This window comes from Numenius arquata, chromosome 1, assembly GCF_964106895.1.
Source record: "Numenius arquata chromosome 1, bNumArq3.hap1.1, whole genome shotgun sequence".
In the NCBI taxonomy this organism is placed as follows: Eukaryota; Metazoa; Chordata; class Aves; order Charadriiformes; family Scolopacidae; genus Numenius; species Numenius arquata.
The window spans coordinates 17,980,826-18,005,390 of record NC_133576.1 but is presented as its reverse complement, the minus strand read 5'-3'; the positions used below and the strand labels follow the sequence as shown (position 1 = coordinate 18,005,390).

Below are 24,565 nucleotides of genomic sequence, written 5' to 3'. Positions count from 1 at the left end.
ATATAACTGCTCAAATTGAATTGCTGTGGTTTGGAAGCTTGGAACTTTAGAACATAATTTTTAAGGGCTGCTCTGCACTTCCATTTAATTGCATTGTCTTACATAATTTACCCCAGCAGTTTTGATGGCTGACTTTTGCATAGAAGAGTGCGAAGGAAGCACAATTGAGGTCAAAACTGGGTTAATTTGTATGCTCATTTACATACACATCTCCTGTGTTTAGTAGGAGTGAGGATCTGAGAGTCCAGCAACAATTAAGAGAGTTTTTTTTCTTTTCAAAACTGTATCCCATTGCAGGTGTTCTATCTTTCTGTGTTGACAACAAACAAGTCTCCTTGTATTGAGAACTAAAAAATTTAGAAAAAAAGAAAAGCCCTACACCTTGCTAGCATTTTCTTAAGAACTCAAAAATTCATATCATCATTAGAAAATAACAGGAAAGAAAGTAGTTTTCTAGAGGTTTTGTAGATGTTGATAGGTGGTCTCTGTCTTTGTCCTCACAGTATAATACTGCTTTATTCATTGTGCTGTAGATCTAAATGCTCATTGCAAATGTTCTTTGAAAATACTCGTTATTGCAAGCTTACAATTAGCAAAGCTGCGCTTGGTATTATAGACAGGTTTTAGGAAGGGAAAAAGAGGGGGCTGGGGAGGTTGTCAATTTCTTTCTAAGAAGAGGAAAGTTTGCAATATACTCAGTGTCTTCATTAGAAGAGATTGTTATGAATCGGGACAGAGGATGCCTGCCAGAGAGACACTGTATCTTGGACAGGGCTATGACTGAAGGGGTAGCTTCTTCCCAAACATCTGTTGTTAATTCCCTGTTCAAAGCATGGCTTGCGCTTGATGATACATCCCAGTGAGATGAAAAGAAAATAGCGAGACTCCACAAAATACAGAAATAAATTTATGCAAAATTATTTCATTCTAAACTGGCAGATTCCCTAAGTGCACAATCCAAGTTAGTTGGGCAGTTTCCTTTGGAAATATTAAATATATATGTCTTATTTTAAGTTAATCAAGGTTTAAGCATTTAGAAACTTTACTTTCATCTTTGATATTTTTTTATTCAAACTGCAGAATGCTTATACTTTTTTGTGTTTGGAATATTGTCACTAGTGTACCTTTGGGCGGAGGTGAGATGTTGAGTGTCCTCTATCCCATAAGTGAATTAGGAGAGAGGATGAGGGGCTAGGCACTTGGCAATCTGGAACTGGATTTTTCTTTCCTAACAATTTTAGCATACTAATGTCCAGACTGGTTCATGCAAGATATCCTTACAGTAGACAGTAGGAGTGGAAATCAGATGAGAAGAGAGGGCAATAAAGAAGCTCAAGTAAGAGCTGTTATTTAAGCAAATGTCTCTTTACTGTAATTTTCCAGAGTATGAGGTTGTGTCAACTGAAAATGGAGCAAGTGATGGTGAAAAGGAGAAATCGATTATCACTACAAATCAAACCCATTCTACTGTGGAAAACCTAAAACCTGACACAAGGTAATTAAATAAAATAATTTTCTAAGTTAATCCAACTAATTTAGACTGTCAGCTCTCTGCAACTTCAAATGAAAATACATATATATATAAGACCAAATTGGTTTTACTCCTGTTCTGATAGAAAAAAAGGTATGCTTTGGGTTTGCTTTCTTTTAAGTTAACAGCTAAGATGTATCTGAGGAATCTTTAGGAAATTTCCAAAAGTATATATGGTCTGGACAAACTGCAGAAGTGACCTGTTCTGTCAGAAAGATTAACAGTCAAATGTAAGAAAATGTACTGCTTTTTATCAAAAAAATCTCTTGAATTTGAAAAAACACAAGAAGCCTGATATGTGAGGTCAAGATTTACGTGTACAGTTGTTTCTGTCTGGGGTGTAAGGATGCTCAGGACAGCTGACATAGGCTGCTTGCCTATTTAGATGTTCATTCAAATACTGGAATGCAAGTAAGGCCACTGTATGAAGCTTAACCATTGCATTACACCATGGAGAGGAAAGGTATATTTGTCCTGTACGCGTAGTTTTCTTTCATTATCTCGAAACAGCTGGCAAGTTAAAAATGGTCAGTGAATTACAGTTGATGGCGTACATTTCATGCAACTAGTCCAAATATGCATCATCATTCTTTTAAAAAAAAAATCTCATGAAAAATGATTCTTCTTTTTTGTGGTAATATTCAGAGCAGGGAAGAAAACCACTTGTCCTGCGTTTGTGTTGCATTTATTGATTGCATCAGAAAGTTAATGAATGACACACTTTTTTCCTGTAAGACTGTCCATTTGGCTTTGGTAACTGGATTTTTCTGATTCAGATAAACTACCCTTTCCTATTATTATCCTTAAACTGGTAACACAGCACAAAATTCTGCATAGAACCCATCTTGAATCTTTACTTTCAGGCAGTATGTGGTTTAATCTGGGTGTTACTTTCTTAGCTCACATACTTGTGACTAGCAGCTGCTATGAGAAGGAATGAGGAACTATTGCAGAAAGTGGAGGGGAAGGGAAGAGAATCGGAAATGAAAGGCTAGGGGAAATTGTGACACCCCAAAAGAACTTCATTGAGAGACTCCAAAACTCATGATGTGTATTGCGTCAAGAATATATTTGTTATTTCTTAAAGGCACATGACTTGTGCAAGGGTGAACTGCAAATATGTTGTTCTGTGTTGTTAAGAGGCAATTAGGATATGTTAGCAATACAACAAAGACCAAGCATTGGTTTCCTCAGTCTCTTCCTCAATCAGTTGAGAAGGCTTAGAAGAGACAGCAAAACAATATATTTCTGGAATAGCAACTGAAGAAAGGCAGTAGGTGCTGCTAAATTTGTCAGGCTGTGCTGTTTGTGTTTTCATCTCAGTTCTGCTTTGAAATAATACAGTTGCATCCTTGAAAAGAACTGTGTATTATTAATGAGGTTCTCTTCCGTTACACACTCAAACTCTTCATGCCACATACAGTGATATAAATGGGAATAATTTGGTTAAGTGTAGAAAAGACATGGAAACAAAGTCAAGTCCTTGATGCTGAGGTCAGTGTCCAGATGACCAGAAGAGAAAGACATTTTTATACTGCTCTTTGTTCAGAAAGGAAGCAAGATGGAGGCAGGCAGACCCAGCTGGAACCGTTGGAAAGGTCACAAGGAAGGCAGGCACAATACAGAAGCAGATAAGATGTTTTTTAACTTCAATTCTTAATTCTGTCAATCCTATGAGATGACTTTTGGGTTTTGGTAAGCAAGAACAGATCAAAGATGATGCAGAAAAGCCATCTTTTGGAGCTTGGATTTTGTTACCAGAAGCTACATATGAGATCAGTACTGACTGGTGGAGACTGACTTAACACATAAAGGGATAACATTTCCCTGATGGGGTGGTGGCTATTACCCCCTTTACCCCCAACCTCAAAAGGGAAAGACAGTGAAAGTCTTTCTGGATTCAGGAGGCCACCACCTGAAACTGAAAATCTATGATATAAATTGCAGCGGCACATGTCCCTCGATTCCCACAGGATTTAAAAGATGTAAAGTCCTTCTCAGAGTGGCTCTGTTGCATTAAAGTCCCATTTCAAAATCTGTGTGTCCTAGTTTTGAGGACACCTTGAGAGCTTTGACAAAAGCACAAGAAATTGTTACTGTTACTATTTGAATCCAGGCTTGTTGGCCATTGAAATTCAGGGAAAATAACAAAGTGATTAAGAAAAGTGGTGTCATGTAGATAGTATCAGTGTTGCAAAGAATGGTATATGCCCATAATGAAAGTCTCCTGTCTGTCAGGAGCTGATTGCTCACTAGATGAAGAAAATGAATCTGTGCACAGAACTGACAAAATAGGAGGAAGAGAGACAATGAAACACAGCTCAATAAATTAATTAACAGAGTCCCTGAAATGTCTGCAAATTCATCAAGTAATACATTAAGACTGGGAAGCAAACTTTTACATAACTAGCCTTCAAGGAAAGAGCTGTAGAAGAGGTGGAGTTGGCAAAGAAACTTGGAAGAGAAAAAGAAATCCCTCTCACAAATGATCAACATTTACAAAACTACCAGCAAGTATATGGAAAGAGAGATGCTCAGTAGCAGAAGGTGGATTAACTGGAGAAGAACCTCTTGGCCTTGAAATGCTTTGGAGAAGCTGACGAGCTGAATTTGAGAGTCTATTTTTTCCAACTTTCCTGAAGCCATCAGTGAGGCTGTGTAAATCCCATATGCTACTCTGAAGGTTCAGTACATCCAGAGCTGAAGACAGTTCAGGACGGATCTAAACCAGACAAACCTAAACAAAGACGTTCCAAAAGGAATAAAAATGTTTGTGAATGTGGTATCTCAGTCTCTGTGCGTAAATTTAAACCGAAAAGATCCTATAGCAGCAAGACAGTTGAAGCCTGTAATTCTCCAGATGTATGCTCTTGAGGAGCAGTGCATGACAAAGATGGTCTGCAGTCCCATTGCCCAAGGTCTATCATCCTGTTGAGGTAAATCAGGGAGGATATGTTAGTGCCTGGCCCAGAAGCTAAAGAGTTAATCACCCACATCCAGCAGGAGGGAAGCAAGACAAACAGCTCTTCAGTGTGAAGGGGGAAGAGCAAGCAGCAGGGAAAAACTGGGTGCATCCGAGCCTGCCAGATCATGCTGTTTGTTTGCTTTTCTCTTTCACATTCTTCTTTTGGATAGGTCATACTGCTACACCTCTGGGAAGCTCTGCAGTAAGCCAGACACCCGTCGTCTTTTGAGCTGGCCTTTTGACAAGGCAGCTTTTAAAGATTAGGAGCTAATGACCAGACTTGGAATATTTAAGAAATTTGGATGGTGTTAGGGAGGCAGCAATGAGAGACTCTTGCAGTCTCTCGTGAAAAATTGCATGTGTGACTGCAACTGTCAGTAAGTACAAACATAGAAGTTAAATGAGATACAAATTTCTCTGAATCAGAGGATTACCATGTAGTATTCTGTGTGTTCATTTAGCAGTCTGAAAAGTGACTAGATCCAGAAAAAAAATGCACTGGCTGAAAAAGAAAAGTTCTGACTTTCAGTACAATTATCAAGTATTTGGTTTTAACAGACTCATACCATGCTAATATGGAAGTGAAAATGGACTTTCTTAGGCATGCAACAACTTGTGAGGGTTACTTTTAAACAAAGTTGTATATATTATGGCAGTTTGTTTTATCTCTTGTTTTTTCTTGTAATGTATATGCCAGCTTTATGTGTTCTTCGTGACTTGAGTGCAAGACATCTAGACTCTGAGATGAAACAGTGATTTGAAAATCTGTCTAACTGTGAGGACATACACCCTTTAAATATGGGGCACAGTCAGCTGCTTTCCAACACAACTGCTTGATTTAAAAAAAAAAGTTCTAAAGGCTCCTGAACAATGTGATCTTGTTGGAGTGCTGCGATTGCTGTGGTTTTTGCCCCAGAAAAAGCACATTGTACCCATGCTGTTCTCTCGTTGTAAGGCATGCCTGACAGATGACAACATCACAATTATTTAAAGGATTTTTCCTTACAGGATGAGTATATTCACCTCTTTTTCACCTGGAGAATTGCCAGGTCTGGTGTTTGCAGAATTTCACTATCACATCTTAGAAAACTTCTGATGGTTAAGTAACCTGGAAAGTTCAAATCTTGATATCCATTATTTGGTTGGTCAGAGTTCTTGAAACTGCTGCTGTTCCTGGCACTAACTGCTGTCTGGGTCTAATCTAAATATCTGTTTAATTTCATCAGATATTTTGCTTTTGATTGTAACTTTTACCTGAAATCTCTTACAGCATATAGTGTGGTTATGCTATGTGAGCTAGATAACTATACATATCCTTCTTACACAGATAGTTATTTGGATGTAACTGGTGCCTGAAGAGGAAAACTTTCTCTTGTTTTATGAATGTCTTCTGCTTAAACATTTCTATTATAGATATGCTTCTGTGACCTAATAATCACGTATATAACTTTGTACCGTAGTTAGCTTTTGTTACCCTTCACATTATTTTTAGAGTAGATCCAGGTCGCATTTCACTCAGCCCTCTTTTCAGTATGAAACGAATTTTCTGCAGTTTTTGTCATCTTTATCCTTCAATTAGTCCTTCACTTATTAAATGAATGAAACAGTGAAATTCCATTTATCCTTTTTTCTTCTAGTTAGTCTGAACCAAGTGTTGAGCTACTCAGTTTTCACTCTGTTGTTCAAGCAGTGAGAGTCTGTAACTACTGTTCTTGTTGATCAATCCTGAGCAACCTAATGTAGCTTTTAAGTCATCCGTGTCATGAAAAGGGGCCTGGACCAGATGAATTTCGTAGGTCCATTCTGACCTAAATTAATGTATGATTTTATCTTAAGGGTAGTTTCTGATCTTGTAAATCTCAACTTCATCCATTTTCGTTAATGCAGGACACGGTGATTTTGTATATTAATACAAATGTCATTCATTTCTTAGCAAAGAAAAAGGGGAGAAAGGGATGCACTAGTATGAACTAATCTAGCCATTTAATTTTTCATCTTATACATGGAAGTTCTACATTTTTTATACTGAGAAAACTGTAACTTTTTTTTGAGAAATGTACCATTGGAAACCAGTCAAAGCCAAACCAAACTGATCATTTTGGTCAAAGCAATTACACTGTAGCTTCCAAGCAGTCATTTGAGGGGTAAGACCTATAATATTCCATCTAACTTGTCATATGGGTCCCTTGTTTATGAATTTCCTTACAAGGCTGCTCACAGTGGAACTCCTAGTTTCATTGGCATAGCCAGGACTCTGTGCTCTTTATATATTCTTAGTTTGACACTAAAAACTGCCCTTAAAAAGAAAGTATTGCAGTAACGTCTCCTATAATAGTCAAGCAAGGTCTCCCCCATGTGTGAGTCAAGGTAAGGTCAATATCCACAATTTTCAGTGTTTCCCTCCTTGAGGTGTTTGTTTGGAATAAACCTTGAGAGGCCCGAGACAGAAATGATCTTATTCTGGTTTTTGGTTTTCTCATTCTGTCTCCTGTGTAGTAATGATGGTGCTCATCTGCATCTTCTCCTTTGTTAAAATCGGTTTCACTGACCTGCAGTTTTTTTGTGGACCTTTCCTAGCCTAGAATATTAAATGCAGATGTTGTTGTTTTTTTGCTTCCAATTCAATTTTCCCATCTCCAAAGGAATTTAAGGTTGGTTTTTTTCACCAGTTTTGGAGTTTTCTAACTCCTTAACATTGATTTATTTTTTTAAGTCTTCCAGCTGTCTGATACAGTATCATTTTGACTATTTCTGCTGGTTTCTCTGCCAAAATATGTAGTTCTTATTTCTGTATCCCTGTTCTATCTTGAGATACCTTTTTTGATTAGATGTACATTTCGGCTTTCATTCTGGTGGTTTGTTTAAGGGCAATTAAATTCATAGCACATACCACTATTGTCCAGGAAACTTTGCAGCACTGATTTCTATGCAAGCCTCCAAAAAAGAGTCTGAATATTGTTGAAAACAGTTCTCACGCATGTTTGCATTGGCAGTAATTTGAAGGTAGTAAAGAAAAATATTAAGACTGCAGTAAGAGATGTGCCAAATAGCTCTGGCGAAATTCAGGTAGCCATTACAGGACGCGTCCCACCAGCCTCCTGGTATAGATTTTTAATAGAAAAAAAAAAAAAAGTATTAACAAGAAACAAAAATCCTGTGATGCTTGCATTCCACAGATTTGTAAAACTTCCCTTTAGGTAGTGATCCTTTGCCCAGTTAAGTAGTTTGGTGATTTTAAAGACAATTTCTCCTTTTAAAAAGCATTTTGAGAGCTCTCTTTTGGACTTTTGGGTTAGATTGTGTCACAGAGCAAACTGCATTTCCAGCCATGAGATCTCTTGATGAATATAAATAACAGGAAATGTTTTTAAAAAAATTAAAAAGAAAATCCAAGACTCCCCCCAAAAAACCAAAAACAAAAAACCCAACCAACCAAAACTGTAAAGTAAACGTGTAATGTGTAGGATATATGCAGGTACCAAACTGCTTTTATGTGTGTGGATGGTTTCCTTCAAAAGTTTTTTCATATGTCTTACAAAAGGTATGAAACAAAAAAAGACAATGTTACTCAAAGGCCACACCAAGCAAGTCTTCAGCCCTCTGCTGAATAAGCTTTTTGTGCACTTATACACAATAATTCATACGTACCTGCTCGTGCTGTTATTACCATTATCTTGTATTGGTTTATATTGCAGTTAGCACCTAATATGTGCTAATCACATACAAGAAAAAAATAATCTACCCATGCTTTTGTTAACAGCAAGGGTCAAGAGATGAGAACTACAGTGAAAATTGCAATGCAGAAAGTGGCAGAAAAATGCTGGAGTTTTTAATACTCTTTATTACACAAGTAACAGATTTTTGCACTAAATTGCTGTTGATGTCAGGTTTCATGGGTAAGCATTTCCCATTTCTCTCAGCCCTTCTTCCAACTTGATAGGAGAAAGACTCCTCAAACAAGCCCAGCACTTTTTTTTCTTTCTTTCTTTTTTTTCGTTCCCTTCTCTTAAAATTAGTTTTATTTGCTATGCCTGATCATACTGCTATCCAAGCACACTCTGCAGAGACAAAGAAGCTCTGCACGTTGAGGCAGTCTTGCATGATTGTCATCTAGCCACCAGCATCTCCCCAGGAATTGACCTGAAGTCCCAGGTCTGTACTCAGCTCCTCCTATTATGGTGAAAATCTCTCTTTGACTATTTTCAGCTTTTAATCTTCAATCTTCTCTTTTTGCATGATTTGAAAAATGCAGGAGCAGCTGTGCCAAAGTTCCATGTGGAATAGTGATTTCCTATGGTGGAAAAATATGCTCTGCACAGTAATTACTGTAGGTCAAGTCCATTTAAACTGCACAAGGACTATTATTTCTTAAGGAGTTTGGGAGGATTTGGGAGGCCTAGTCTCCAAAGTTTGTAGGATAGCAATCTTATAGATGTTAGAGGTGTGACACATGTTAGATTGCTGCTTATATTGGGTAGCAGAGTTTTTGGCATCATAGGCACACGGTTATAAAGATGGAATATAGACTCCAGTTTCTCATGAATAAGTATAGCTAAGAGGTAGACATGGGTTAATCACTATATAGCTTTCCTATTTCCCTATATTAACTTTGCCCTACATACTTTCTTGAACTTCTAGGCATTTTTCCCCTCTCTTTTGGTTTGTATAGAAGTGCATAAGATTGCAGCAGTTACTGGTTTTTGACCATTTTCTTTTTATTTTTCAGATCTTTCACTTGACACACAAAAAGAGAGATGTTAAATGGTTTTCTATGAAAAAAGCCACTCTATGGCTTTAAAATAACAGTTAGATCTGTAAACTTATCAAATTGTGAGCTCAGCCTAACTTTTCTCTCCCTTTCAGTTTTCAGTCAACTAGTTACGTCTCTTCATCTCCAGAAGTAGTTATTTGCTGTTCTTGTACTGTTGCAGCCACTGATATTGTTTCAGGATTGAATTTGGCAGAGGAAAGGAGCCTGTGATGCTTGGGCATCTGTGAAAACACCTACCACAAAACTGTAGAATTGCATATATTTTGGTTTAAAATATTTGTTCTTTAACATTATTAATATAGGAGGCTCCTCTATTCTCCAATTTTATTTTATATTTTTATATGATCTGAAATCTCTATGTGTAGATTTTAGTTCTTTATTTCAATCTTGCCATAATTTTCTCAACTGTGGTTTCATCTTTTGCAGAGATCCTAGTGGTGCCTAGACCACAATTTGAAAACATTACTTGGAAAATACTTAGTCTTCCGTTCCTGTTTCGGTCTTTTTATGGAGTTAGAGAATTGATAGGTCCAAGTTCATCGACTTCAGTGTTTTGGGAACAGGACTGTTTCCTGTGAAGAAAGTTGCCTGATGCAACTCAAAGTAGGGCATATCAGCTCTTGAGGACAATATATTTTTACAAAAATCAGCAAAATACTTAAATTTGTTTCAAAATCCTCCACCATCTTGTCCATCTTGTGATTTTTCTGCCTGACAGAAGCATGTAAGTCCAGCTTGCAAATTCTGTGACACCCTTACATATTCAGGCGAGATCCAGAGATGCTGACTGCAGATCTTTGTCTTTGGTTCACACTTGCCTGCGTCATTACCTTCCAAGTCCCTTTGGCTGCCCAGTCCAATTCTGTAAGATCATTTCACCTGCTCAGTTTTTTTCCTTGCCTTGTAGCCAAGCTTATGGAATCAAAAATCTCTAGGTCAGGAAACCTAGACAGTGCTTTTCATTTTTTCCTTTTGATTTCATACAAAGGGACATAGGCAGATTATTATCATCCATAAGGTCAAATCATAAATTCCCAGTAAAGCAATAGAAGATGCCATGTTGAGCTATCAATGATCAAAATTATAATAATAGTTCTAGGTAAGGTGTTGCTGCTGTGAAGGAAGCTGGAAAACTTCTTTGGAGTCTTCTGTCTCTAGGCGTGCATTAATTTGTACATTGTCCAAAAGGTATCTTCTAGCTATTACTTTAAAACACTCAACATATTAGCAAATCTTCATTTATGCTTCAGTGATTATTCAGAAGGAATCTCCAACTGCTTTGCTACAGTTCTCTGAATAGTGACCTTTCCTGCCAGATGAGAATACTTCTTGACCAAAAAAGTTACTGTACCACATGCCCAATGTGAATTATTAACTGCCCAGATCCAATTTTTAAAGTAAGTATTTGTTTAAACAATTTGATCATGGAGAAGATTTTGTGTCTAGAACTTACTATTTTATTTATTATTTATTTAATGTCTCCCCCCTACAGTAGGGTAATACAAGTTGCTCAAAATGGTCTTACGGCATGTTGCAATAAATGTTAAGATTACTCCAAACAGACTTTTTAAAGCTCAACACAAGCCTATGTTTCACTTAGAAATATCCACCAATTATCCACAATGCATCTGTTCAGCATACCAATCTTTGTAAGTATTCCCCTTAAAAAAGAAAAGAAAACCCTAGAAATAAAGGCAATTGCCTATGTAAGCAATTTCAAAGTTAAATATTGTCTTAGAAGTACTGTGGATGGAAAACAGTTGCTTGGTACTGCATGATTAGTCCACTGAGGTTAATTAGCGAGCTGTTCAGGTTTTGCAGGAGCCAAGAAGCAATAAGAGGTAATCCAAAGTTTGGATTGAATTATTCTGTCTCTTGTAGGGACTTTCAAATGGAGTTTACAAATTTCCAACCACGCAGAGAGTGGTATGGTTTTTTTTCTTTAGAAAATTGCTATTTGGAAACAATTTCTGCGATACATTACAATGGTATGTTATAGTCACGAGCTACCAAGTTATCATTGGTAAGTGATCCTTCACGAGTCAAGAGCTGGATGTTTAATTACTCACTTCTGGGATTCTCATTTTTGCTCCGTGTTTAGTCTCGAAGTTAGGGCCCATTTTCCAGGCCTACAGTCCTTTTGACTTGTGTCCTGTAGATCTCTCTTGCTGATGAAAAAGTGCTCTGGGTTAAGAGAGAGTCACCATGTATGCACTCAAAGCATATGAAAAGCCTCTCCGCAGGTGGCACGTGTGGGACAGATTATTGCTTATAGCGCATGGCGAGGGCATGAAGAGGGTGCTGTTGACTGGGTGTGTACATCATCCTCATCAAGGTGCTTTGGCGTGGAGGGCATGCCGGTCCTACAGGGAGGCACTGAGCCATTGCTGAGCAGTGAGAAATTCCCAGGTGCTGCCAGCCTGGATCCAGGAAAGCTGAGAAGCGGCTTGCTGGGATAGTGCGTGTTGGGAGGAAGGAAATGCAGAGTCTGTTCTTTGCCCTTGATGCAAGATCTTAAACTGTGTCCAGTGTCCATGCTTGTAACTCTCCTTCCTGCCTCATCTGTCTGCTGTCTTCTGTGTAACATTTTTAGGTTTGCAGCTGTCTTTCAACAGCTGTTTACCTAGAGCTTCTAATTGAAAGTGTAAGTTTCAGCTGAGCTGCAGAGTTAGAAACCACGTCCATCACTGTTAATCACCATCTTGCCCATCCATCACTGTTAATCAAGTATTGAGGAGTGGGATAGGCTTAAGCAGAGGTCCCTGGCTTGGATTTTTTTCTTCAATCTTGTTCCATTTTCATCACACTGTGCTTGGTTCGCAACACAGCTGTGATGAAAAGAGATCATGAGATAACAGACTGTTGTTGTGCAACGTTACTATGAAAGGATAAGAAAGGGACGCTGCACAATATCTTTTCATTACTTCATATACTTACTATTAACATATATTCAAGCAATTGGATCTTTGCCTTGGCTGAGCTCCTGTCCTGGAAGACATGTCCTGTGTTTCACCACTAGCCCTGTCTGTCACTGTTGGTGGGCCTGAGATGCATTGGAGGTTTGTGTTCCTATGAATGAAAAATGTGCAAAAAAAAAATCAATGTGCTTTACTCACTGCACCCTTTGCCAGAACTGAAACCATGTGTGAGACGAGACAGACTTAATCCAGTGGTGCGTTCGATCAAAGGTTAATAGACTTTGTGCAAAGAATTATCAAAAGGACTGGTAAATTATGTGTTCAGAGAGGCCTTAGACAGTTAGGGCAAAAAATGTCTCAGCGTTTTCAGGGTAAGAAAGGAGGCCTTTTTGTTTTTCTCCAGGAGATGAGTAGCACCAAGGTGTGTGTTGGCCGTTTTCTTGCTCCAGACTCAGATAGAATGCTTTGTTTGCAAAATTTTCATCTCTTCTATTTTATTCCCCAGTTATGAATTCCATGTGAAACCTAGGAACCCTCTTGGTGAAGGTCCAAGTAGCAATGTTGTGACATTCAGTACTGAATCAGGTAAGAACTTTCAAAAGTCCAACCATCATTTACAGTGGCTCTAGTATCCATGGTTGTGGGATATATGAAAGGCTCTCTTGCTTCATTTTGCATGTTTGGTCTTTCTCTTTACTGTCTCCACATTGGGTTTTTACTACTGAGCATGTTACAGTAGTGCCTGGAAGGTCAGCGTGAGATCAGGGCTATATTGTGTGAGGATGTAAGTTGGCCAGACTGCAGGATAAAAAAACAGGAGCACAGAGACTTTGTCTGGTGTTCATTATGAATAAACGAACTTTATCCTTACAGAAGTCTCAGTCACTTAAGATTAATGTTCCTGACCTTTTTGTACCTATCAAACTCATTATTGACTTCTGGATGGGGAACACAAGGTTTTTCTTTGGGCTGGTGTGTTTATAGGCACTTACCTGTTCAATAAGGCTGCTGTATGACAGTGATGTCTTTTGGCTGAAATAAGGATTGAGAAATAGCAGTTTGGAAAAGTCAGTGTCCCAGTATGTCCTCTTCCATCCTGTTTGTGCTCCTGTGAAACTGTTGAAGAGGTGTATACAAGCCTATTTTGACCATTGGTTGGTTCTCAAGTTAAGTCCTATCTGACTCAGAGGTGAGAATCAGCAAGTACCTTTGCTTTGCCTGTTCCAGTTCCCCATGAGGCTAACTATAGTTGACTTGTTGACTTTATACAAGCAAGATAGCATCTTTTGTGATGTGTTTATGGCTTGATAGTATTTAAGGACCATATAAAACACAAAATGAATTTAGCCTTTTGAAAAGGACTTTCTCAGTCTGCGTGTTGAGCCAGGTGTAGTAATATAATAGTCCTCATCTGGTGCTGTCACTGATGGATGACAGTTTTGGCTGAGCAAGAGATTAGTCAGGGAGGAGTACAGACTATGCCACATATATTTAAAAACTTTGAATACACTCTTTGTAATCCTAGATTGTTAACACTGAAAAAATGTTTATGCCAAGTGCAGTTTTCATGAATGACAAGGCTTATGTTCTGTCTCCAATTTAGTTTGGACAAATTAAGCAGTCAGTTCTATTTTTTTTTAATTGCACACACCCATTTCTTGCTTTTGGGTTTTCATAGCCAAGTTTGTGTGGCAAGTACTGCAGAGGGGTCCCTTTTATTATTTTAGTTTTGAAATTGAAATTTTAAAAAAGACACAGTAGAATTGGGTTTTTTCTGGTTACAGGTTTAAACTCTTGTTTTTACTACAACTGTCTTTGGTATTGTCCCAGAAGTAAAATTTTTAAGAGCTTATTGGTACTGTAGTTTCACATAAGAATTATATTTCTTTTCATTTAATTTAATGCAAAAGTGAAATTTGCTTCCAAAACTCTTTCACAAATTACAGCTTATATCAGCTGTAGAAAATCACTTACCAATGTTTTTCCATTGAAATATCAGGATAGGTAATTTTACAGTGTCTGATTGAATGTTTGTTTTCTTCCGCCAGCGGACCCAAGAGTGAGCGAGCCAATTTCAAGTAAGCCTTTTTTGTATACTATAGTGTCTTCTGAACATGATTTTTTTCGGGGATGAGAGAGCATAATTTTCCAAGGGAGGGGCGCGGGGGGAGGGGGGGGGGCCTGTACTGCACCAATTAAATGAGTTATGGAATCAAACAGTGTTCACACATGATTTCACTCCTTCCACCCATACGCCTGGTAAGGAATTCATGCCAGGCTGCTTGTTTACCTGAGCGGAACACAATCAATGTGATGTGGTGCTCCCATGGCAGCTGGGATGGCTTCAAACCAATGTACACAAATGAGCCAAGGACGGCCTCATATTTTCTCAGCCTTGTCATTAAAGCAAAAGAAAGCTCTGCAAAATGAGTAAGATACTCCACACTTTTTAAGTGAGTTAACAGAGCACAACTCAGGAGATACTATTTATTTGTCATTGTGTTTTAGAAAAGTTTTCTGCTTCTGAAGGCTTGATCCAGCTCTGCTTTAGGTCACTTGCAAGACTCTTGCTGTCTTTGGTGGGAAGTGGACTAGGCTTTTGAAGAACAGCTGAGCTCACTCAAGCAAATTGGGCTTCTTTTGTAATGGACATCACTTTGACAAACACTGAGACACAATTTCTTTCCACATAATTCATGACACGTAATTTTTATGTATATGTTTGTTAAATCACATACAGTTTGCTGCAAGCTGACTGTCCTGGCTTGAACCCACTCAAAAACAGTGACAGTGTCACACACTTTGTAAATGAGAGTTTTGCCAACACACAGACATTGTTCGCCTAATAAGGTCCTAGAATGACCTTATTTCAGACTGGCACCACACACAGAGAGCAGAAGCAGTTCACTTCATCAATCATATCTGCACCCTTTGGTGCTTCCCTGAAATAATTTTCATGATCAAAATGCAGATGATTGGTGCCATGATGCATTCTGCTCCATCAAGGTTTCTAATTCTATTTATTTGAATGTATTTGTTGTGAGTAATTTTGTATGCAGCATCATACTTCAGCCTCTTCCTTCCTCTCCTGCAGTGGGAAAGGATGCTATCTGGACTGAAATCCCATTCAATTCGGACACTTATTCAGAGTGCAAAGGGAAACAATACGTAAAGAGGACTTGGTATAAGAAGTTTGTAGGTGTGCAGCTGTGTAATTCTTTGAGATACAAGATATACCTCAGTGACTCACTTACAGGTAAGAGACATTCAAATCAGTGTTGTCCACATTATACACTCCTCAAAGATATCATGGTTCCAGAACTAAGACATTTAACAAGACGAGCTCTGCTGAAATGTAATCAGGTATGTTTAATCTAGTCCATAGACAGATTGATCATAAACAGTAATCTGCTTGTGCTCAGTAATTATTGATGTGTTTGATACTGAATTTTCAGACTCAGGAGTGACTTCTCTGTGGTGATCATCTAATTTTAAGTACCTGTTAGTATCCTGGGGGTCATACAGAAAATTGATAAAGATAGGTCTCTGCCAGTGAATAGCATATATTGTAAAGGTGCCAAATTTGTATTTGAAGGGTAGCCTGGAATAGTTCTTAATTAGAGGATTAAGACCTAATTTTAGACCAGGATTAGACTCAGTCATTCCCATCCCATTTGGTAAACATCTGGTTATTTCATTACTGTGAGGCTTATAAATGCATGACTTCAACTCTAGTCAACAGGTTTTACTCACCTGCTTTGACTTTTTTATTTTGTTTTCACATTCCCCATTTTTGCTCATATTCTCTTCGCTCCCACCACCCCCCTTTTTTTCTTATACTATGTTCTATTACTAACAGCAGCCTCCTGGCCTTACCTTCTCAAGTTTTGTTCAGTGCCTTAAGGTCACTAGAGTGTGAGGTATTTAAGACCTGAATCAAGTGGCACGTGATGTGTGTAAGCTGGGGAAACAGCCTGTAAAAAGTGTTTTCCAGTTACTTAAGGAGAACTTTGTGTCTCATGTAGATTGTATAAGCTATATTTAGAAATTTATTAACTTCTTATAATCAATACCAAGCTCCTGGCTTTCTTCTGTATGAGGTCTTTTATCAGAACTGCATGGACAACTTTATGACAATGGCATTAGCATGGCATCCAGAGCGCAAAGAGTATAATACAACCGCATATTAGAAATTACTTTTGAGTGCAAGTTAGATAGTACACATTCATTTGAATTAAGTAAGAGAAACTGCGTCTTAAAGAATTAACTTTCATAACCCAAAGTTTCCCCGTCTCAGAGCTCAGAACCTCACAGGAGCAGGGCTCTGGTCTCTATATGTAGGAACACAGAGAGAAAAGAACAGGGGAGTGTAGGGCACCCCATGCAGATATAATTTCAACCTGCCCGGCCTTGCACCTGGCACCGTTCTCCTATGAGCAGACAAGGAAGGAAAGCCCTGTCGTTAGTAGTAAGTACAATACCTCATATATAAATAATATCTTGGCAATTATGTGAATAAAAGAGCCTGTTTCGAACAGAGGTATCATTCATTCAGCTGTTGCTGTACTAACCAGCTGTGATCAGATGACAAACACTGGCACTGAGGCATCATGTATCACAAAACCAGCCAGCAGAGGAAATAGCAGTGCTAATCTAGCAGGACTAGTCCTCAGCCCTAAATCAAATGAATTAACACTGCAGTGAAAGCTACTTCAGGCTTAGAAGAAAAGTTTAATATATCAGGAGCCCATTTTCCTATTTTCATTAGATTGTTTTTGTTCTTGCTGGAAGGGTAGTGATTTAACTTGGCTGGAGGAAGGTGGTGGTAGCCACATTGTATTCATTATACTTGCTAAGCCGAGTCCTTGCACTTGAATTGTTACAACCAGCGCTTACCAGTTGTCACAGTATTTGAAAGAATTGAAATATTTATGTAGGAGGAAAGCTGCTTTGCCCCCCCATTTCCTAAGTGAGACTGTCATGGCATGGGCCATTCTCTCTAATTGCGAGTGAGAAAGTTTCTAATTAGAAGCCAAACTCTGTTCTGATGTGTTTCAGTGTCACACCTTGTCTCATGGTGGCCCCAAGGCCAGCAGAAGTCTATCTGCCAGCACCAGCAATGTCTACTGGTAGGGAAGGGCTGCGCTGAGCTCTGAGTTCCACCTTTACGCTGAAAATATCTTCCAAAGCTTTGCTGTTTAAGCAGCCTAATGATCTTGAAATTTGGGTACATTGTACAAATGCTGTTGTATAAGGCAGCTGACAACCATATATTTGCATGCTGGTTTTTAGCATGAATTTATACTTCTGGTGTTTCAGAATTCACAATGTATAAACCAAAGATGGTATCTAATTTTCTTAAGACCACCCATAAAGGAACACTGGAAAAAAAAAAAAAAAATTACTTTATGCTAGAATCGCTGTCCTCAAAAGAGAAATATTAACCTAGTCATTCGTTAGCTAAGTGTTTTTAAGTGTGTTCCTTTATTATGGAAAGAATTGGGCAGTAAGAATTTAATAGTCACTGAGAATGCTGCTAATTTATATATAGCAATTTTTTGAATTACGCATAGGTTATGCTGTGGGCCAGAAGAGTATGTGTGTATCTGAAAGTTACTGTTCTTGTGTTAGCCATAAAAATATCTGTTTTATTCTGTCTCTCATGAAGAAAAACTGATTGATGTTACACATGCCAGGACTGTTCTATAAACCAGCATCTACTGCTGATCTCATTTAATAGTCCTCCAGAGCAGTCGCTGTAGGCATTCCAGAAAAGCAGGCCACCAAAAAAAAAGTATTTATTGAGGGGAGGAAAAAAATAAATTCTGTGTGACCTTCAACAGCCATGGAAAAAAAAAATGCCGTTTTGGGCAGCCTGAATGTTCTTAATTTCAGACCAAAAAATTGCTGAGAGGAACTCCCTCTGACCAGCTCTATGGAAAAAACATGCCTGCAGCCAAAACTAGATAGTAATAAATAATTTTCTAAAGCTAGAGAAGAACTGCATGCACAGAGACTGTCAACTGGAGGTGAGAAATTTTGGCAAAATATCGATCAGTTCGACAAAAATAGGAGAGAGAGAGAGAGAGAGTTTATTGGTAGGTGCTCTTTTATTATTATTAATTGCACTTTGGGGAGCAGTATTATAAGCCACCTCACCATCCCTCAAATGGCCAGGCTGGCACAGATTCAAGGCTACAGGACACCCAACATCTAATGAGTAACTGGACTTTCTGCTTAGCTTATACCCGAGTACTGAGTCTATCTCTAAATGCTGTCACCTTTCCTTTCAACCTCACAACCAAGGGTTGAACATAGTAAGAAAAAGTGCTATGAAAGGAGTTTAGAAAAAACAGTAAGTTTATCTGAAAATGTTTCCTGCCAAGACCTGGGAGGAGAAAGTAGCTCGCTTTCCTCCATCTTCTGAACTGAATTTTACTAAGGTCTTGCAGATCAAACCAGTAAGTAAAAACATCGCTCTGTCAAAGCTCCTTCACTGTGAGTCCTCTTGTTAACAGGACGAGCACAGCCCATAACATCAGGACACGCTGCATGGAGCACTTGAGACCTTGTTTTGTACTCAGTTGCAGTCAAGTGTCCTGTTAAGCAATTCTGCAAATAAATACACGGGCGTGCGTCATGCTCTGGATAAGCAGTTACTGTACCGAGGTCATCTATTTGTTAAAGGATATCACTTGCACATAGATGTTGTAAAAACATGATGATTTACAAAACAGGCCTTGGCTGTGTTATGAGGTGGTCTATAAAAACATCTTAGAAGGTACTGGGGGCTTCCTGACAGGGAACCAAACCTGCCTTCCCTTCACATCACTAGCAAAACTTGCTGCATTTTTGACACAATCAAGATGAGGTTCTAGGTAATAACAGAATTTCACTTACTGTATGAAATGCAGGGAGGGGAAAAAAACACATTCAGGCATAGATTTTTCGCCAAGAATCACAGAATCATAGAATGGTTTGGGCTGGAGGGGACCTTAAAGATCATCAAGTTCCAAATCCCCTCCCATGGGCAGGGACACCTCCCACTAGAGCAGGTTGCTCAAAGCCCCATCCAGCCTGGCCTTGAACACTGCCAGGGGTAGGCCATCCGCAGCTTCTCTGGGCAACCTGTTCCAGTGCCTTTACCGTCCTCAAAGTCAAGAATTTCTTCCTGATACCTAATCTAAATGTGCCCTCTCTCACTACACTCCCTGATAAAGAGTCCCTCGCCGGCTCTCCTGTAGGCTCCCTTCAGGTACTAGAAGGCTCCTGTAGGGTCTCCCCGGAGCCTTCTCTTCTCCAGACTGAACAACCCCAGCTCTCTCAGCCTGTCTTCATAGGAGAGGTGCTCCAGCCCTCTGATCATTTTCGTGGTCCTCTGCTGGACCCATTCCAACAGGTCCATGTCCTTCTTATGTAGGGGGGCCCAGAGCTGGACACAGTACTCCAGGTGGGGTCTCATGAGAGCGAAGTAGAGGGGCAGAATTACCTCCCTCGACCTGCTGACCACGCTTCTTTTGATGGCTTCTGGGCTGTGAGTGCATGTTGCCAGCTCATGTTGAGCTTCTCATCAACCGACACCCCCAAGTCCTCCTCCTCAGGGCTGCTCTCAGTCCATTCTCTGCCCAGCCTGTGTTTGTGCTTGGGATTGCCCCGACCCATGTGCAGCCATGAGCGCTGCACTTGGAGTATGCGTGTAATGTTCAAATTACAGCCCCAGATCCTGAGAGGAAAAGAATGGTAGCATTCACCTTGGCTTCCCCACAGAGCAAAGAGCACAGCCCATTGCCTCCGGTGGTTTTTGGAAATAGCACTCACTAAACTGGATATTGATTTTCAACTTTGCTGCTTCTTTGCTTTCAGGAAAATTTTATAACATAGGAGACCAGAGGGGCCATGGAGAAGATCACTGCCAATTTGTAGACTCATTCTTAGATGGAAGGACAGGACAGCAAGAAGATCTACCGGTCAAAGATGGTAATTCCTTATGCCTGTCTCTGTAGCAAACCTTGGCAATTCCTTTCTTTGTGCATTTCTTTTTCCCACCAGTGGATTCAGTGCCCGCTGCTGGGGTGGGCGATGGAAAGGGACTGCTGGGTTTTCAGGCAGAAGAGAGTCGAGAAGTTTTTGCAGACGAGCAACGACTTATTAAAAGAGGGTTATGACTTGGGTTGTGTTAGGTAGTAAACAGCCTCTCTCCTGTTTAAAACATTCCAACAGATTATTCACAGTTGGTATTACATATTTAAACCCGACCACAACTTTGAGTTTGCAGAGAGGCATGAAGTGTTATGTTCAAACTAGCAAGGTTGATTTAAAGTGCAGTAAATCATCAGCTGGGCATTAAACAGCTTTGTTTAGTGCTAATGAGAAACTAAAAAGTTATTACTGGAAAATATAATTCATGCTGCAGTAATTCTGTGTGCACTAATTTGAACCGGGTGCCTAGAATTCCAGTCTGGTCTAAGTGGGCATGGGACTGGATGTCCTAAACGCAGCTGTGACCTGCCTGGCTATTTTTCCCATGTTGCTGAGGCTCAGGCATAAGAAAATTGTATTTCTGTCAGCTGAACTCCTGCCTTTGCTTGTTTGCCAGCGCAAGGGAGTCCATTCCCTTGTGGGGTAAAGACACAGGCTTTATTGATACACGGGTGCGTGCTGAGTGTGCCGTGGAATATTTTACTGAGAAAAATATCAAACCAGCTTTCAATACAATATCAGTGTGTTGACTAAACCTTCCTGTATGTAGTGCTTCATTTATAAAACACCTTATAGAAGTACAGAAATGCATCGAGGTAGGTGCAGGAGATTAAAGTGAAGTGCCTAAATCTTTCACAAGTTTTTTCAAAAACAAAGTAGGTGAATGATCTGAAAGGTGTTTGCTTATGTGATTATTTTTTTTATTATTTTTTTAAAGAGGGCTTTGCTTTTCCTTCCCGTTAGTGTTGCCTATTTGTAAAGGTATTTTGTTTATATAAGGGATTGTCTGAATCCAATTTGGCCTTGCCGTGACAGCAGATCTCTCAGTTGTATCAGATTCACTTTTTTAAAAAGATTTTAAAAATACAAAAAAAAAAACCCAAAACCCCTTCTACATAAAAAACTCGCTACTCCAGCCTAAAGGACATTTTAAACCAAGTTGTTTTCAGCAACTGGACTTAACGGAGTGGATTCATGAGCTACATTCATTTTGAGGAAAAAAAAAAAAAAATAGAAACAACCAAAAAAAACCCACAACAAAACATACAATCAAACAAAAAAAAAGCTCCCACCTTTTCTGTAGCTTATTCTTCTAGTAAGTGAATTGAACCAGAGGAAAGAACAGCCAGATTGTCCATTCCTGCTCAGTTCCTCCCTGGCTGCAAGTTGAGTTCTGTTCAAACCGGAATGAACGACATATGAGTGACCTGAAGGGCAGGGAGGGCATTGTGACTGCTGTGCCTTATTAGGTGCACAGTATTTTTGTGTGTGTGTGTGTGTGTGTGTGTGTGTGTGTGTGTGTGTGTGTACAGCTGCATGTTATGTCTATTGTTTGCATGGGAAGCACGTGTATTGTCGCAGCAAACAGATTTAAAGCAGGAGCGATGATCTTTTGCTTGAGGATGGGGAGATAACTCTGAAATATCCCCAACTGTCAAGCCTTATTTAGGTTCCCTGCAGCGTTAAGGCTACTGCACTGGGCACTACTCAATCATCGTCACTTTGGAAGGAGGAACAGCCTCCTGTTTAGAGAAGACCCCAGCAGCAGCCAGAGGGGAGAGAAGGCGGCACGGGCCTCACCCACCCACCATCCGTGGGTGGATGCTGGGAGCATAAGTCTGGAGGTGGTGGGGGGGGGGGGTGTCAGGCTTCACCTCCCCTGCTCTGGGCCACAGCAGTCCCAAACGCTTCTGCTTCTGTTTGAGTTGGGTGGACAAACGCCAGCTGTTTTGGGCCGCTCATGGATGGAGGGGCAGCAAACAGACCTGTTTGGGGCAGATGGGTTAACAGCATAGTGATTGGTTTAGCCATGAATTGAATTGCACGCAGCCTTCACAGGGAAGTCAAAGAAAGGCACCATCTTGGGGGGCTTCCTGCAAACAAAACTCTGTTCTCTCTTCCAGGATTTTTCAGGGCGGTTCGTCAGGAACCTGTCAAATTTGGAAAAATAGGCGGGGAGACTCACATTAACTATGTTCGCTGGTACGAGTGTGGAACATCGATACCTGGGAAATGGTAGAGCTGACATGAACTTGGTGAAAAGGCCCAGCACCTGCCCCCCACCCCCCCCGCCCCTGGGCTGCCCAACGCAGGCTCAAAGATGGAAATGTTTATGGTATGCCTGGCACTTAAGTTTGCTGACGTGCAAAGGTTTATACAAGTTTAATGCCAATACTGCATTAATTGTGTAATAGTGTAGGCTGCTTACTGTAGTTATCCAGTTTTACAAATTTGTTTTTAGATTAAAAAAAAATATATATATAAAAAATCCCCAACAGGCTAGGGACGTGTTGTAGGATAATGTATAGGGAAGCTGGCTCCCTATTCTTGAGGTATGGTTTATATGGTATTTTAAAAGATACGGTGTGTATATTATTTATCACAATGTTGTAATAAATGTTTAAGGCACAGTTATGGCAGAGTTGGTCATGGAATGCAATGTGCATTAGCTTTTAAATATTCACTGGTCTTCTTATAACGTAAGTGCCGTAAGCTACCTGTCCAGATAGACCTGTAATGTCTCCCCAGTCATAAATTATAGAAAAGACCCTATAATTATGCATATCCTACAACCAGTAAACTTGAAGCGCTTTCTCCTTACATGTATGAACAGTTTATACTTCCCGCCAAAATGCCGAGGTAGGTTGCTATTTGTGCAGCTTCAAACGATCAGGTTAGTGGGTTTTTGGTTTTTTTTTTTTTTTTTTGATGTTCGTTTTCAAATGCTTCACCTCCAGCACAAGAGTCCGTTCAGCCTATTGCTACGGAGTTGGAGCCGCTGCCCCCGAGCTTGGCAGTGGTTTGCGGGTGGGTTTGGTTTCCTCCCATTAAGGCAGAGCCGGACATACGTACATGGAACGAAAAAATGGAACCGGCCCCCACAGCAGCGGCTGTTCATGAAAAGGTAGTTTTCAGAGACTGAGACGTACTGGTTCAGAAGCCGAACGTACGTACAGTGCAGGGAGACTTGGAAAGATAAATGAAACCGGGAAAAAAAAAAAAAAAAAGCTAGTTATAACAGCATAATCAGGTTTATTTTATTAAAATAAAAAGTAAAAAAAAACCTAAAATGTGGTTCATTGGGGACAGAGGGGAAACAGCAATAACTGAACTTTAAAACTGCTTTACGGTAATTTTGATTAAAACCTCTCCCAAAGCTACTTGTTGTACCGCTTGAACATTTATGAACTAAATAAAGAGGTGTAGGTATTTTAAAGGTGTTATTCATTACATTACTAATGTATTGAAAAAATATGGACAGGAACACCCAGATATATATATAGTAGAAATAGTCATTTATAGAAAATGCCTTATAAAGTACATTGCAGGTACACTGTACTCCTAATAAAATATTTTTTAATCAAGTGTTTTTCTCAAGTGTTTTACGTGAAAACAAATCTTGGTTTCTTGGCAAATGCTATTATTTCAGGAAGCTGTTTGTTCTGAACCAGGCACATGTTATGTGGTGCGATGGACACCTGATGTGTTAGATGTGACAAGCGCCCAAACAGCCGGAGTCACAGCTCTGGCTGCAGGGGTACCGCGGCTGATAGGGGAGCAGCAGTGGTTAAGGATGCTGAAGACGGGAACGTTTTCACTCACTTTAGTTCCAGACTTGTTTTATGGGAGTTCAAGCAGCTTGCTCCAGTTTTTTTTTTTTTTTATTTATTCCCTACTTATGGATTCTAGGAATACATAAAAATAAGGTGGAAAATATTAACTGGGAAAATGTTTTGCCCTCTGCTGTTATATGGTCTATTGAATTTGTTACAGCTCTTGATCTGCTTGGCTCAAAATCGAGTCACTCACTCCCAAGTTTTTCTGGGTGGTAAAGAACCTGTGGAAAGTTGTTCCTTTTAAAGAGTTCTTTTTTTAAAAAGACGTTATTTGGCTTAAATTTTCAGGTAATAAACCAATTCTCCCCCTGCCCTTGTTAACGTCTAATTGGTAAGGGCTCTAAGATTTTATGTACTGGTTCTTACTCAGTTGGTAAAAGGGTTACTTGGCGATTAATAACAGCAGACAATGCAAAAACCATCTCCTGCTGCATAAACCTCTGCAAAAGCAATCTGTGCTCACAACACTTCTCCATTTACACACCTAAAAATCTGTCTCTTCTCCTACAAACCCGAGCACCGCTCATCTCTACCTCGGTCTCTGCACACCAGCACGTACACTGG

At 39.6% G+C, this 24,565-nt stretch overlaps 1 protein-coding gene across 1 annotated transcript in view; it reads left to right on the top strand.

The window, feature by feature from the left end:
- ABI3BP (ABI family member 3 binding protein) overlaps positions 1-23,747 on the top strand; it is a 163,858-nt gene extending 140,111 nt beyond the window's left edge. Inside the window, exons 53-58 of the mRNA XM_074163979.1 lie at positions 1,384-1,495; positions 12,691-12,770; positions 14,234-14,263; positions 15,280-15,441; positions 20,049-20,162; positions 22,289-23,747. Coding sequence (XP_074020080.1) covers positions 1,384-1,495; positions 12,691-12,770; positions 14,234-14,263; positions 15,280-15,441; positions 20,049-20,162; positions 22,289-22,404 — 614 coding nt within the window. The 3' untranslated portion in view covers positions 22,405-23,747. The remainder of the gene's footprint in view (positions 1-1,383; positions 1,496-12,690; positions 12,771-14,233; positions 14,264-15,279; positions 15,442-20,048; positions 20,163-22,288) is intronic.
- Positions 23,748-24,565: the final 818 nt, after the last annotated feature.